Raw genomic sequence first — 15,210 nt, 5'->3', positions numbered from 1 at the left:
TATATATGCATATATTTACATACAAACACACAGGTGAAATGTGTTATTTGTGCTTATGGTGTAGCATAGTTTGATTAAAATAGTGATTCTTGACTTTGCAAACACTGCTAATCATTGTTTCCAAGCATTCTCTTCCTCTGCTATTTTTTAGGCTGGAAGTGACAACAGTATAAGAAGTGAAACTGAAATTATTTGCATGCATTTGAAATATCAGATTAAGTTAGAAAATATAATATTTATATATATTTAGTTGATTTACAATGTTATATATATATGATGCACCAAATGCACCAATGCATAAAATGCACCGATTATATATATATATATATATATATATATATATATATTAGTGATGCATGCTGCGGATAATCCACGGGTTGGGAAATAAAAAAAATACATTCTGATTAATTGCGGGTGGATGAGATAGATCATTAACGATGCAAATATTAACTACATTTTCTAAAATATGAACGTGTTTTAAAATGCATCTTTATCATCAGGCAGACAGACGGGCTCAACATATTTCATTTTTGTGTGTGTGTGCGTTCACTAAGGCTGGGCAGTATATCAAGTTTGTGCGATATATCGATATATTTTTTACTAATGGCAATACTGTTTATATTGATATGGGCCTACAGTAGTTTGATATGAGCGCATCTGAAAAGTAGCGGAGGACACTGAGTGAGCTGCTGCGGGGAAAGTGCATAATAATTTGTTCTAAACATGAGACATGCTTTATATTAAGGGCTTTTAAATAACTGGTAAGATATAGTTAACACGTGTAGTTTAAAGTGGCTCTGACAGACTCATGTGCTGCTGTCAGACAGGCTACATGAGCGGTTTAATGTGTTTGAGATGTGCTGTTTTCCTCAGTGCAGAACTTACATTTCACAGGTATACATTTTCCTGTCAGGAGTGGATGAGCCTTCTGCATGCGATTCTCTGCTAAACTTGACATACTTCAGTGAACGAGCGCAATGATTCTGACTAAATAATTCTGAATAAAATACACATTTTGCCAATACATTTCTTGTTGGGCAATAAATGTGCCATATGAATAATTTTAAACCTACAAGTAAGTGTATTTTTATGAGAGCAGTAGCCTAACTGTAAAGTCAGACTATTGTAATGGGGTCATCAATACAGCCTAATACAATTAGTCTGTGCTTTCTCACTTCTTTTTCAACTTCTGCCTGAAGAAGCATTATATTTGTTTTTAGATTGTAATGTTGCAATGTTAGAATGTAACGTGATTTTAACCCTTTTTATGCACATAGGCTATTATAGCCTAGCCTACATGGTTACATTCACTATATTTGTTTTAATAGCTTTTAATATGAACATTGTTTCTTCGGACAACATTGGGCAGGACGTAAAATAATAATAAATAAAAAAAAACGGATTCTTTTTTTCATCCAAATAGCAAAATGTAGAAAATATGATACCGAGATATGATTTTTTGGTCATATCGCCCAGCCCTAGCATTCGCCTGTTCGGGAATTTGCAGTGACAACTTCTTATTCTTACATTTGAGCTGATCCGCACATCTCTAATATATATATGTATATATACACACACACACACACACACACACACACACACACACACACACACACACAGAGTGCACATATTAATCATTCACAGTGTTTTAAGAAAGTTCTTCTGGTTAGTATGACGTGTTTTTTTCCAGCAGGAGAGAGGTTTATTAGCACTGGAAATCATCACACACTCACTTGCGTCTCTGTTTGGTCTCTGGCTCGCCTAATGTGGTTGTCGTGGTTACAGAATTCGAGACGGGCTTCTTTTCGGCCTCTTCCTGAGCCGACCTGTGAGAGAGACACCAGATCGTACGAATGCAAAAAAAGATGCGTTCGAGTCACGCGATCAGAGACACACGCACCTCTGAGCCACCAGATTATTGAGGCGACTCAGTCCAGAGGTTGCTGTGGTTACAGAGGTCACTGAAGGGTCGTCAAGTTTTCTTCCATAAGATGAGCTGCGAGGTAACGAGGGGTTCTGAGCCGACACTTCACCGCCGGTCTGGCTGTTCAATCGGCGCGTGTAAGAAGAGCTCCGGCTCAACAAGCTACACACACACACACAGGAGGATGGATGAGCTTGGAAAACTCTCAGAACAGGTAATACTCTTTGTGTTTCCCGTCTCTCACCTGCTGGAGTGTTCAGGGTTGGTGCTGGTGTCGGAGATGCTGAACAGGCGTCTGGACGGAGTGGGCTGAACACGGGCCAACCTGGGCTCCTGAACACAGGAAATGACATAATTTTAACATAACATAACATAACATAACACAACACATAACACAACACAACACAACACAACACATAACATAACATATAACACATAACATAACATATACATTAATATGTATAAGGGCTGGTTATGATGGTACAGTTTTTAAACAATTTGTTATTTTTTTATAATTTATAAATTATTTGATTTTTAAATGTTTTTGAAAAGGGTGAGAAAGAAGTCTCTTTTGATCAAAAATACAGTACAAACAGTAATATTGTAAAATATTATTACAATTTAAAATAGTGAATATATTTTAAAAAGTAATATATTCCTGTGATGCAAAGCTGAATTTTCAGCAGCCATTACTTCAGTCTTTCTAATATTTGTTATTATTATCAATGTTGAAAGCAGTTGGGTTGCTTAATATTTTTGTGGAAACCATGATACATTTTTTTCAGGATTCTTTGATGAACGGAAAGTTAAAGAAAACAGCATATATTTCAAATAGAAATCTTTTGTAACATTTTAAATGTCTTTACTGACACTTTTGATCAAATTAATACCACCCACCCATACAGAACATACAGTATCTGTGTCTGTTACCTTACTGTCAGACTCAGAGCTCAGTCTGGGACTAGATGCAGAGCGTGTCATTCCCAGTGTAGTCTCGGGGTCCTTGAGGGCCTCGCTGGCTGGATCAGAGGCCCCAGCAGAGCCCAACGTCACAGAACTGCCTGCTTTACGCAAAGACGTTCTCCAGGAACCTGGAGCCTCTGTCACCGGGGTCCGGACGGGTTCAGCCTACAAGCAGACCACACACTATTATATTATATTATACAGTTACAAACACATTCAAATATTTTATATATTACATATTTACACATTAATATGTATAAGGGCTAGATGGTTATGATGGTTCTGTTTTTGAGCAATATGTTATATGTGTTGTATTGTATTATATTATATTATATGAAAGGCTTATTATAGTTATGTAAGTCTTATATAATGGTTATTAAAGTTAACTAAAAGTAAAACAAGACCATTTTCATTATTGAAATAAATTTTTTTTTTTAATTCAGCTAGTTGACAAAAAAACTTTTTTCATTCATTTTCATTTAGTTTAACTTGACGTACTAAAACAACTAAAGCTAAATGGAAATAAAAATTAATAAAAACTACATAGACATATTTATAAAAAAAATAAATAAAAAAAATACAACAATATTAAAACTAATTAAAAATACTAACAAATACTATAATAATATGTCTAAAATACTAAAATAAGACTGATTATATATATATATATATATATAATATATTTCTTTCACACCAAAACTCAAGAATAATTAATTTTCAAATATAGCCACAGCAATGATTGGGTTTTATTACTGATAATTTTATTATCATCAGCCACTCAAATTATAATTTTTGGCTGCTGATCTGGCTGTTAGTGGCCATATCAATTGATTTGTGACTATTTTAGTATATATTAGCACTAATATCTTGTGGCTGGATTCAGAAAATCATCAACAATAAGTCCATATGGAAAAGCCAGAAAATTGTCAAATTGTTTTGGACTTTCAAACTCTAAACGACATCAAATTTTCTGCAAATCAGCAAAACGGGAAAAAAAACGTTTCAGAAAATTCAATGCTTTGAGCAAGTTTAATGCATTAGTAGTTCTCTGGTCACCTTTTTAACCTGGTTAAGGGCAGTGCTGGTCACAGAACTCGCGGCGGGCGCTGCATTGCGTTTGTTGTTCAAGTTGTTAATCATTTCTCGAGTTTTTGCTTTTTCTGAAAAAGATACAGACAAAAATCATCAGTTAGCTAATGTGATTTTTGAGTTCCAGAATAAAAATGGGCGGGGTTCGATCACCTGACTCGGCGTCACTCTCTGATTCGCTCTCTTCCTCTGAACTGGAGCTGCTGGAGGGTTTGGATTGGCCTGCTGTGCGCGTCGACTCGTCTTCGTCTTCTTCTGTGGGCGGAGTCTGGAGTGTGGGCGGAGCATGTTTCTCTCGCTCATGCAGGGTGATCTTCTCTTTACTGCTCATACGAGAGATGGACGTCCTGCAGGTGACATGAAAATCAGCCAATCAGTGAGAGCTGAGAATGTGTCATGTGATGTAATACATACTCGGGGCAATATTCAATAATGAATCCGTTTTTGATTCAACACTCTGATTCAGTGATTCAGAGTGTTGACTTGGTGAATCATTCTGGGTTTTGTCACACAGGAAGTGATGTGTTTCTATGCAGACACGTGATTGGATGTTACCTGCGAGGGCGAGCTGGTGCCATGGAAACAGGTGGGCTGGTCTCAATGACGGGTGTCTGGATTTTCTGTTTCTCTAAACGCATCTTTAGGAGTTACAAACATCAACAACAGCTCTTATTAATTCATCATCAATTCAATCATAACTATCCCTCACCTTTTTATTTTAGCATAATTAAGGGTAAATCTGTCAGAAATAGTCTTGGAATATGTCCAAGTCATATATCCCCACAAAATCAAAAGAAATTATATTCGGCATGAAGCAAATTAAGCATATTTGCATTTTTACATTTATATATTAAAAATATTTTAATAATAATAATAAAAATAATTCTATATCTATTACAGTATTTGTTTTTATTTTTCAGTATTTTATTTATTTGATAGTTTGTCATTTTTAACTTCATAATTGAATTCATCAATTCGATGATGGTTATCTCTAATAATTTTATTTTACCATAAATAAGCCATAGCTGTCAAGAATATGTCAGTCATATCACAGCTTAATAAAAAAAAATATATATTCTGCATGAAGAAAATTAAACATATTTGCCTTTATATATTTATATATTCAAAATCTATTTATAACAATTATACTATATATATACTGAATATATATATACGTGGTTACAGAATTCGAGACGGGCTTCTTTTCGGCCTCTTCCTGAGCCGACCTGTGAGAGAGACACCAGATCGTACGAATGCAAAAAAAGATGCGTTCGAGTCACGCGATCAGAGACACACGCACCTCTGAGCCACCAGATTATTGAGGCGACTCAGTCCAGAGGTTGCTGTGGTTACAGAGGTCACTGAAGGGTCGTCAAGTTTTCTTCCATAAGATGAGCTGCGAGGTAACGAGGGGTTCTGAGCCGACACTTCACCGCCGGTCTGGCTGTTCAATCGGCGCGTGTAAGAAGAGCTCCGGCTCAACAAGCTACACACACACACACAGGAGGATGGATGAGCTTGGAAAACTCTCAGAACAGGTAATACTCTTTGTGTTTCCCGTCTCTCACCTGCTGGAGTGTTCAGGGTTGGTGCTGGTGTCGGAGATGCTGAACAGGCGTCTGGACGGAGTGGGCTGAACACGGGCCAACCTGGGCTCCTGAACACAGGAAATGACATAATTTTAACATAACATAACATAACATAACACAACACATAACACAACACAACACAACACAACACATAACATAACATATAACACATAACATAACATATACATTAATATGTATAAGGGCTGGTTATGATGGTACAGTTTTTAAACAATTTGTTATTTTTTTATAATTTATAAATTATTTGATTTTTAAATGTTTTTGAAAAGGGTGAGAAAGAAGTCTCTTTTGATCAAAAATACAGTACAAACAGTAATATTGTAAAATATTATTACAATTTAAAATAGTGAATATATTTTAAAAAGTAATATATTCCTGTGATGCAAAGCTGAATTTTCAGCAGCCATTACTTCAGTCTTTCTAATATTTGTTATTATTATCAATGTTGAAAGCAGTTGGGTTGCTTAATATTTTTGTGGAAACCATGATACATTTTTTTCAGGATTCTTTGATGAACGGAAAGTTAAAGAAAACAGCATATATTTCAAATAGAAATCTTTTGTAACATTTTAAATGTCTTTACTGACACTTTTGATCAAATTAATACCACCCACCCATACAGAACATACAGTATCTGTGTCTGTTACCTTACTGTCAGACTCAGAGCTCAGTCTGGGACTAGATGCAGAGCGTGTCATTCCCAGTGTAGTCTCGGGGTCCTTGAGGGCCTCGCTGGCTGGATCAGAGGCCCCAGCAGAGCCCAACGTCACAGAACTGCCTGCTTTACGCAAAGACGTTCTCCAGGAACCTGGAGCCTCTGTCACCGGGGTCCGGACGGGTTCAGCCTACAAGCAGACCACACACTATTATATTATATTATACAGTTACAAACACATTCAAATATTTTATATATTACATATTTACACATTAATATGTATAAGGGCTAGATGGTTATGATGGTTCTGTTTTTGAGCAATATGTTATATGTGTTGTATTGTATTATATTATATTATATGAAAGGCTTATTATAGTTATGTAAGTCTTATATAATGGTTATTAAAGTTAACTAAAAGTAAAACAAGACCATTTTCATTATTGAAATAAATTTTTTTTTTTAATTCAGCTAGTTGACAAAAAAACTTTTTTCATTCATTTTCATTTAGTTTAACTTGACGTACTAAAACAACTAAAGCTAAATGGAAATAAAAATTAATAAAAACTACATAGACATATTTATAAAAAAAATAAATAAAAAAAATACAACAATATTAAAACTAATTAAAAATACTAACAAATACTATAATAATATGTCTAAAATACTAAAATAAGACTGATTATATATATATATATATATATAATATATTTCTTTCACACCAAAACTCAAGAATAATTAATTTTCAAATATAGCCACAGCAATGATTGGGTTTTATTACTGATAATTTTATTATCATCAGCCACTCAAATTATAATTTTTGGCTGCTGATCTGGCTGTTAGTGGCCATATCAATTGATTTGTGACTATTTTAGTATATATTAGCACTAATATCTTGTGGCTGGATTCAGAAAATCATCAACAATAAGTCCATATGGAAAAGCCAGAAAATTGTCAAATTGTTTTGGACTTTCAAACTCTAAACGACATCAAATTTTCTGCAAATCAGCAAAACGGGAAAAAAAACGTTTCAGAAAATTCAATGCTTTGAGCAAGTTTAATGCATTAGTAGTTCTCTGGTCACCTTTTTAACCTGGTTAAGGGCAGTGCTGGTCACAGAACTCGCGGCGGGCGCTGCATTGCGTTTGTTGTTCAAGTTGTTAATCATTTCTCGAGTTTTTGCTTTTTCTGAAAAAGATACAGACAAAAATCATCAGTTAGCTAATGTGATTTTTGAGTTCCAGAATAAAAATGGGCGGGGTTCGATCACCTGACTCGGCGTCACTCTCTGATTCGCTCTCTTCCTCTGAACTGGAGCTGCTGGAGGGTTTGGATTGGCCTGCTGTGCGTGTCGACTCGTCTTCGTCTTCTTCTGTGGGCGGAGTCTGGAGTGTGGGCGGAGCATGTTTCTCTCGCTCATGCAGGGTGATCTTCTCTTTACTGCTCATACGAGAGATGGACGTCCTGCAGGTGACATGAAAATCAGCCAATCAGTGAGAGCTGAGAATGTGTCATGTGATGTAATACATACTCGGGGCAATATTCAATAATGAATCCGTTTTTGATTCAACACTCTGATTCAGTGATTCAGAGTGTTGACTTGGTGAATCATTCTGGGTTTTGTCACACAGGAAGTGATGTGTTTCTATGCAGACACGTGATTGGATGTTACCTGCGAGGGCGAGCTGGTGCCATGGAAACAGGTGGGCTGGTCTCGATGACGGGTGTCTGGATCTTCTGTTTCTCTAAACGCATCTTTAGGAGTTACAAACATCAACAACAGCTCTTATTAATTCATCATCAATTCAATCATAACTATCCCTCACCTTTTTATTTTAGCATAATTAAGGGTAAATCTGTCAGAAATAGTCTTGGAATATGTCCAAGTCATATATCCTCACAAAATCAAAAGAAATTATATTCGGCATGAAGCAAATTAAGCATATTTGCATTTTTACATTTATATATTAAAAATATTTTAATAATAATAATAAAAATAATTCTATATCTATTACAGTATTTGTTTTTATTTTTCAGTATTTTATTTATTTGATAGTTTGTCATTTTTAACTTCATAATTGAATTCATCAATTCGATGATGGTTATCTCTAATAATTTTATTTTACCATAAATAAGCCATAGCTGTCATATACACCTCCATGGCTTGAGGGTGAGTAAATCATGGGATAATTTTCATTTTTGGGTGAACTATCCCTTAAGCAGCCATGTATTAGCCACCATAAACTTACACTCAAGCCTGTCATTATTGTATATAAAAAATAAAAAAAACCCCGTTAGGGTGATAATAGACCCCCGTACCACGTTACTGATGATGCTCATGTCACACATGTGTTCAGCCAGCAGAATGCAGGCCTCTTCCTGTCCCCAGTGAGCCGCAGCGTGAAAAGCCGTCCAGCCATCACTGTCTCGACTGTCCACATCTATCCCACACTTCAACAGCACCCTGATGAGCAGAGAAACACAAAGACTTGAATGGTTTGAAAGGAGAGCTAGGAAAAAAAATAACAAGTTTCATGATGATTCTGAATCATTGAACAAAAAGTCTGATTTCAGACGTTTCACAACTTCAATGACACCCACAATCCCAAACACAAACAAATTGATTCACAGGCAAAGAGTCTTTCCGATTGGCTAGTTGTACAACTGGCCAAAACAACTTAAAAACATTTATAATGTTACAAAAGATTTCTGTTACAAATAAATGCTGTTCTTTTTAACTTTCTATTCAAAGAATCCTATAAAAATGTCTCAGTTTTCACAAAAAAATATGAAGCAACACAACTGTCTTTAACATTGATAATAAGAAGAATCGGCATATTATACTGATTTCTGAAGGATCATGTGACACTGAAGACTGGAGTAATGATGCTGAAAATTCAGCTTTGCATCACAAAAATAAATTTTTACAATACATTCAGATAGAAAACAGTTATTTTAAATTGTAACAATATTTCACAATATTACAGTTTTTACTGTAATGTTGATCAAATAAATGCAGCCTTGGTGAGCAGAAGAGACTGCTTTTGAAAACATTTAAAAATCTCACAACTTTTGAAGTATGGAAAGTATCAAAGTTTCAACAAACTTTGGAGAGGGCGAAGCAAATCCCTAGGTCTATAACGTGTTATATCAAAATATTCATTAAATCCAAAATCGACTTTTTAGTCATTTAGTGTTTAGTATGAAGTGTCTTGCACTTACTTTAAGACCTCAATGTATCCTTTAGCAGCAGCGACATGCAGCGCTGTGGCCTGAGTGTTCGGATGAGGGGCCAGAGAGCCACTTCCTGCCAACACAGCCATCGCATCCTGGAGCATCACTCTCTCTTCCTCTCTCCTGGCCTGATCCACATCAATACCTGAAAATTCATTAAAAATTATAATGCTTTCTCAGGCAGCACATTCCATTTTTTTAGATTTCATAACATATTAATATATTACAGGTCATTTGAGGAACCATGAGTTTTTGTTGGTTCAAGATCAGTTTGTTCTTAAGGACTTAAAGTTATAGTTCACCCAAAAATGAACATTTGCTGAAAACGTACTCACCCTCAGGCCATCCACGATATAGATTTGAGAAATGTAGCATTGCATAACTTGGTCACCAGTGGATGCTCTGCAGTGAATGGGTGCCGTCAGAATGAGAGTCCAAACAGCTGATAAAAACATCACAATAATCCACACCACTCCAGTCCATCAGTTAACATCTTATGAAGTGAAAAACTGCATGTTTGTAAGAAACAAATCCATTATTAAGATGTTTTTTAACTTTAAACTGTCACTTCTGGCTAAAATACGAGTCCATAATCCATAATAATGCTTACTCCAGTGAAAATGTCCACCTTCTGTTGTCTCTCACATCAAAATCCACCCACATATTTGTTTAGAGCTGTTTTGGACTGTTTCAGCTTGTAAACGGTGCTTGGTCTGTGCAGATTTCTCTCCTGATTCAGATGAGATGACTTTTTCACTGGAGGAAGCAACATATTATGGATAGAAGACTCGCATTTTAACAACAGTTTGAAGTTAAAACACCTTAATGATGGATTTTTTCTTACAAACACGCAGCATTTCACTCCTCAAGACATTAATTGATGGACTGGAGTGGTGTGGATTACTTGTGGACTATTGTGATGTTTTTATCAGCTGTTTGGACTCTCATTCTGACGGCACCCATTCACTACAGAGGATCCATTTGATGAGCAAGTGATATAATGCTACATTTCTCCAAATCTGCTGTAATGTACAAACAAACTCACCTATATCTTGGATGGACATTTTCAACAAATTTTCACTTTTGTGTGAACTATTCCTTTCAGGACACAAAGACACACCCACAAAACCGATCACTGCTAACGAGCTGCAGGAGGAAGTTTATAAAAACCTTGCGCAGCTCCAGTGTTTTTAATGAAGTTTTTGATGTGGGAAATTCACATGCTGTTCCTATTAAAACCAAACATCCTATAAACACACACACACACACACACACACACACACATGTACAGTGAGCTTCTGTGAGCGTTTGTGCGTCGATTAAGGTTTTAATGGGATCAAACGCAGCAGGTCACGATCAGACAGATGGTGTGTTTAAGACAGATAATGTCAACCTTTATTTGTTCAAATGGGAATCTCGCAAAGAAATGTCACAGTCCAATATCAGAAATCGAAAGGAAAAATAAGAAATTATATTTTGCACAAAAATAGGTCTTTTAAGTACTTTTTTGATGAGAAAATTATTTTAATATAAACACAATTATGCAGTCAGTAAAGTTTAGCATGAATGATTGACAGGTGAGTAGGGCTGTGACGATAACCGCATTACCGCATAACCACGGTAATTAGATGCCGACCGCGGTGTTGAGGTCTTCACCGTCATCACCGCACTTTTTTTTTTTTTTAGTGAAAGTTACAGAAGTGCATATGGTGTGTGATATGAATTATAAACAATAATCGTTAGGGGGGGTCTGCACGAAAATGTGTCACACGTTTTAAACTCAACAAAATGGTAAAATGCATATATCAATAGCATGCTCACAGATGAAAACAGCAGGGAACAAAACAGCGTTGGATGAAGTGGATTAGAGCCCTGCACAGGCTTCAAATATAGTCCCGAGACCGTCTTTTTCCCCCTTCTCCCAAAACAGCTTATACAACTGTTTCAGCTATTAAAATAGTTCAGTTTTTTGTATGTAATGGAAAAGTGATTATATTTCGTTTCGTTTTTTAATAAAGTTAATTTAAAAAAACGTTTGGAGCATTTCTTTGTTCATTAAATGTAAGTTTTTGTTTTTTAAAGTAATGACCAAGCAGCCAGCGGCAGACAGTGAGCTGATCATAGCCTATGTTTGATCAATTTAGCCTTCTCAAATCATCACGACTTGCCTAAAATAAAATCTATAGATATAAAACAGTTAAAGCATATCACAATGTTAGTTTAAGTGTTTAACCTAGATAAATGTGCGCTGCGGGGTTGCGATTAACCGCCAAACCGCGGTGATTTGTTGCGTCTTCACCGCGGTAAGAAAAATCCCATACCGTCACAGCCCTACAGGTGAGTAGGCGGTCCTTTACTGTTGTTGTGTCTGAAGCATCAGGATAAATTAATTTTACACAGAAAATGCGATGAGATCACATGTATCTGTAAGCAGCTTCAGTGAATGAAGCACAAAACATTCTGGAAACATTTAGGCTTATCTTTAGCACTGATCATACGTGCAAACCAGTGTTATTTTTCAGTATTATTTATATACTATTATAGTAATTATTAATATTTTGAAGTAACATTTATTTTAATATTTTAATATAATATTTTAATTTTGTTTTGTGCTTTTGTCATTTTTATTAGTTTCTTTTTTATATATTTCTATATAGCTTTAGTTTTTTTATTCTTTCTCAGTTTTAGTTTCTGTAATTTTAGGACTTCAAATTTAACATTTATTTTAGTTGTTTGCCAAGGCATCATTTTTAATTTTCAAGTTTTTTAGGTTTAAGTTTTTCAAGTATTTTATTTTATTTTTATAGTTTTAGATTTAGTTAACAATGCCAACACTGGTGCGATATCTCTTTGTCTTTCTACAGTCTCCTTCTTTCTCTAAACTCCTTCTTTCACTCCATATTTCTAGGGTTTGAATCTCTCACCCTGTTTTTTGATCTCTGCTTTAAGCAGTCTCCCCATGACGTCCTCCGTAGCGACGTCCAGAGGAAGTTCTCCCTCGCTGTTCACCGCACCTACATGAGCGCCGTGTTCGATCAAGTACCTGCAACGGGTGGAGAGAAAAAAAAAAACATTACATTGTTGCAACGGTGAAACAGTTACAACTCCACTTACAGTTGATTCCAATAAAATCTGACACAAAATTAAAAACACATAACACAATGCATTTTAATTAGATTTAGCTATACATATATGTGTACACAAATATGATTTTGGGGTACAAGGCATCTTAGAAGGCAGCATCATGTCATCTAGGTAGGCAGCACACTAGATTGTGGAAATGCGTTACTGACTTTGCGATCTGGATGAAGCCGCAGGAGGCCGCGGCGTGGAGGGGCCTCCAGCCTTCATTGTCTCCTCTGTTCACGTCACTGCCGCTCTCCACCAGAAACTCAACCATATCTGCATTTTCATCAATACAGGCCTGAGGACAGAACCAGAAAATGTGTTTAATCAACATAGACATGAATAATAACAAAGAGAAATTCTCTAATATAGTTATGACACTGCTAACCATGGTTATTAAAGTTTGCCACTCAGATCCTCTTCTAAAAATGCAAACAATTTTATGTTATGACTAATAATCAAAATGATAAAAATGTATGTTGTTCGGACCAGGGTTGTTATTTTTGACTAAAACTAAAACCATTAAAAAATATATAAAAATCAATTACTTGAAATAAAATCAACATTAACTGAAAATAAATAAATAAATATATATATATATATATTGCCAAGGCAACATTTCTCATTTTCATTTAGTTTAAGTTGAAGTATTAAAAAAAACTAAAACTTCATAAAAAAATTTATATATATACATATATATATATATATATATATATTTTATTTTAAAAAAATATATAATTTACTAACAAATTACTAAAACTTTAAAATTAAAATAAAAACATAAAATATAAACAATATATATTAAAATATGAACAAAAACTATAACAGTATATAAATGACACTAAAACAACAGTGGCTCAGACACACTATTCAGAAACATAATATTAAAAACATTTTAAAAATATTATAAAAATAGCAACAACAATATTTAATTAATGCTAATATTGGCTAATACTGATATGGTCACTTATATATTGTGTATTCCAGTGTGCATTTTAGTATCATTGAAATACTATTATAGTTTTTAATAATATTTTTAATTGTTTTTATTTTTATATTGTCAATTATCATTTTTATTTATTTAAAGTTTTAATATTTTATTCTGATTTTGCCACTTTTTGAGTTATTTTTAAATGTAAAAAAAAAAGTTTTAATTAATTTTTATTTTAGTTATTTTAGAGCATCAAGTTAAACTAAATGATAATGAGAAATGTTTTTTGGCAACTAGTTAAAATAACATTAGTGTAAGATTTGATATGTTATTAGATTTCAGTTATCATTTATTTTAAGTAACAAAAATGTTTTTTTATATATATAGTTTTAGGTTTTATTAACTCTAAAAACCTTGGTACATCCCTAATGTTAAATAAGTAATAATCAAATCTGTACATGTATTTTTCAAAAATAAGACACTGCCCTTAACCTTTGACCTTAGATTAAACATAACATGCAAATGAATGAACACAATGCAATCCTTATCAGCCAAGCGCTCTGTGTCTGAATAACTCTATTGACAATCTTCATGACATTCCTAGTGACATCATCTTTACAACACGTTGCATCATGGGAAATCTGTTTTAATGTCCCTAGAGTTTCAGTCAGACACAGCTGCCACTGGCTGCAGGCAAAACAATAATTAGTCAGCGAAGCGTTTACATGATGGATGCATTGCTGTGTACACATACTGTACATGTGCAGGCTGTAATCAGGGTTGAGGAGTAACGTCCTAAAAGCAGCAGCATTACTCCCTCAACTACATTTTTTAACAGTAGCTCATGTGTTTTCAAAATACTGTAGCTTTTCCAATAACAAGCTATTTTGTCGGCAGCAGTGTAGCATGACTGAACACTACAACACCACTTTATAACATCAAAGAAAGCTAATGAGGTAATGAGTGTACACACTGTCAGTTTTGACTGAATTAACAAAACAGTTCATTTCAATGAATAATAAAAAAGATTCACTGATTTATTCAATTCATAACTTAATGCACAATGAATACTGATTGTCAAGTACTGCTGATTAATGTTTGGTCCACCTTGTCGAGTCCAAGACAAGTCCTAGTCCTTAACCAACTGAGTATGAGTGGGAGACATTCAATGTCTTTTTATTATAATTTTGTGTTAGTACTTATTTTTTATCTTTCATGTTACACATGATGTAGATTTGTCTGTACTCAGAAATATTCTTAAGTCCAAAATGTCTGAATCCATGTCAAGTTTTATTAATAATTGCAGTCCAATTACCACAAATCTACTGCTGATTATAAATATACTTACATAAAGTTTAATAAAATAAATGAAGTTGTTTAGATTGTTGTATTTAGTGCATTTAGTTTGATGCAGTCAAACTGACCTGAGTTTGTAAGTAAAGTAAGTAAGTAAATTAAGTAATATAATGGTCAACCTGACCTGAGTTTGTAAGTAAAGTAAGTAAAGTAAGTGATTAAATGGTCAACCTGACCTGAGTTTGTAAGTAAAGTAAGTAAGTAATTGAACAGTCAACCTGACCTGAGTTAGTAAGTAAAGTAACTAAAGTAACTAAGTAAAGTAAGTAATTGAACGGTCAACCTGACCCGAGTTAGTAACCAAAGTAACTAAGTAAAGTAAGTAATT

At 34.5% G+C, this 15,210-nt stretch overlaps 1 protein-coding gene across 1 annotated transcript in view; it reads right to left on the bottom strand.

Moving 5' to 3' along the window:
• LOC107754369 (protein phosphatase 1 regulatory subunit 12A-like) overlaps positions 1–15,210 on the bottom strand; it is a 30,585-nt gene that overhangs the window by 4,812 nt on the left and 10,563 nt on the right. Inside the window, exons 2-20 of the mRNA XM_016570786.1 lie at positions 12,763–12,893; positions 12,394–12,512; positions 9,458–9,614; positions 8,555–8,699; positions 7,908–7,990; positions 7,506–7,699; positions 7,320–7,423; positions 6,231–6,428; positions 5,545–5,633; positions 5,277–5,462; positions 5,160–5,202; positions 4,532–4,614; positions 4,130–4,323; positions 3,944–4,047; positions 2,855–3,052; positions 2,169–2,257; positions 1,901–2,086; positions 1,734–1,826; positions 893–959 (exon numbers count right to left, since the gene is read on the bottom strand). Of these exons, the coding sequence (XP_016426272.1) occupies positions 893–959; positions 1,734–1,826; positions 1,901–2,086; positions 2,169–2,257; positions 2,855–3,052; positions 3,944–4,047; positions 4,130–4,323; positions 4,532–4,614; positions 5,160–5,202; positions 5,277–5,462; positions 5,545–5,633; positions 6,231–6,428; positions 7,320–7,423; positions 7,506–7,699; positions 7,908–7,990; positions 8,555–8,699; positions 9,458–9,614; positions 12,394–12,512; positions 12,763–12,893 (2,463 nt within the window). The remainder of the gene's footprint in view (positions 1–892; positions 960–1,733; positions 1,827–1,900; positions 2,087–2,168; positions 2,258–2,854; positions 3,053–3,943; positions 4,048–4,129; positions 4,324–4,531; positions 4,615–5,159; positions 5,203–5,276; positions 5,463–5,544; positions 5,634–6,230; positions 6,429–7,319; positions 7,424–7,505; positions 7,700–7,907; positions 7,991–8,554; positions 8,700–9,457; positions 9,615–12,393; positions 12,513–12,762; positions 12,894–15,210) is intronic.

Source organism: Sinocyclocheilus rhinocerous, unplaced genomic scaffold (assembly GCF_001515625.1).
Source record: "Sinocyclocheilus rhinocerous isolate Xijiao unplaced genomic scaffold, SAMN03320098_v1.1 scaffold561, whole genome shotgun sequence".
NCBI classification, from domain to species: domain Eukaryota; kingdom Metazoa; phylum Chordata; class Actinopteri; order Cypriniformes; family Cyprinidae; genus Sinocyclocheilus; species Sinocyclocheilus rhinocerous.
This window is presented reverse-complemented; position numbering and strand designations above follow the sequence as displayed.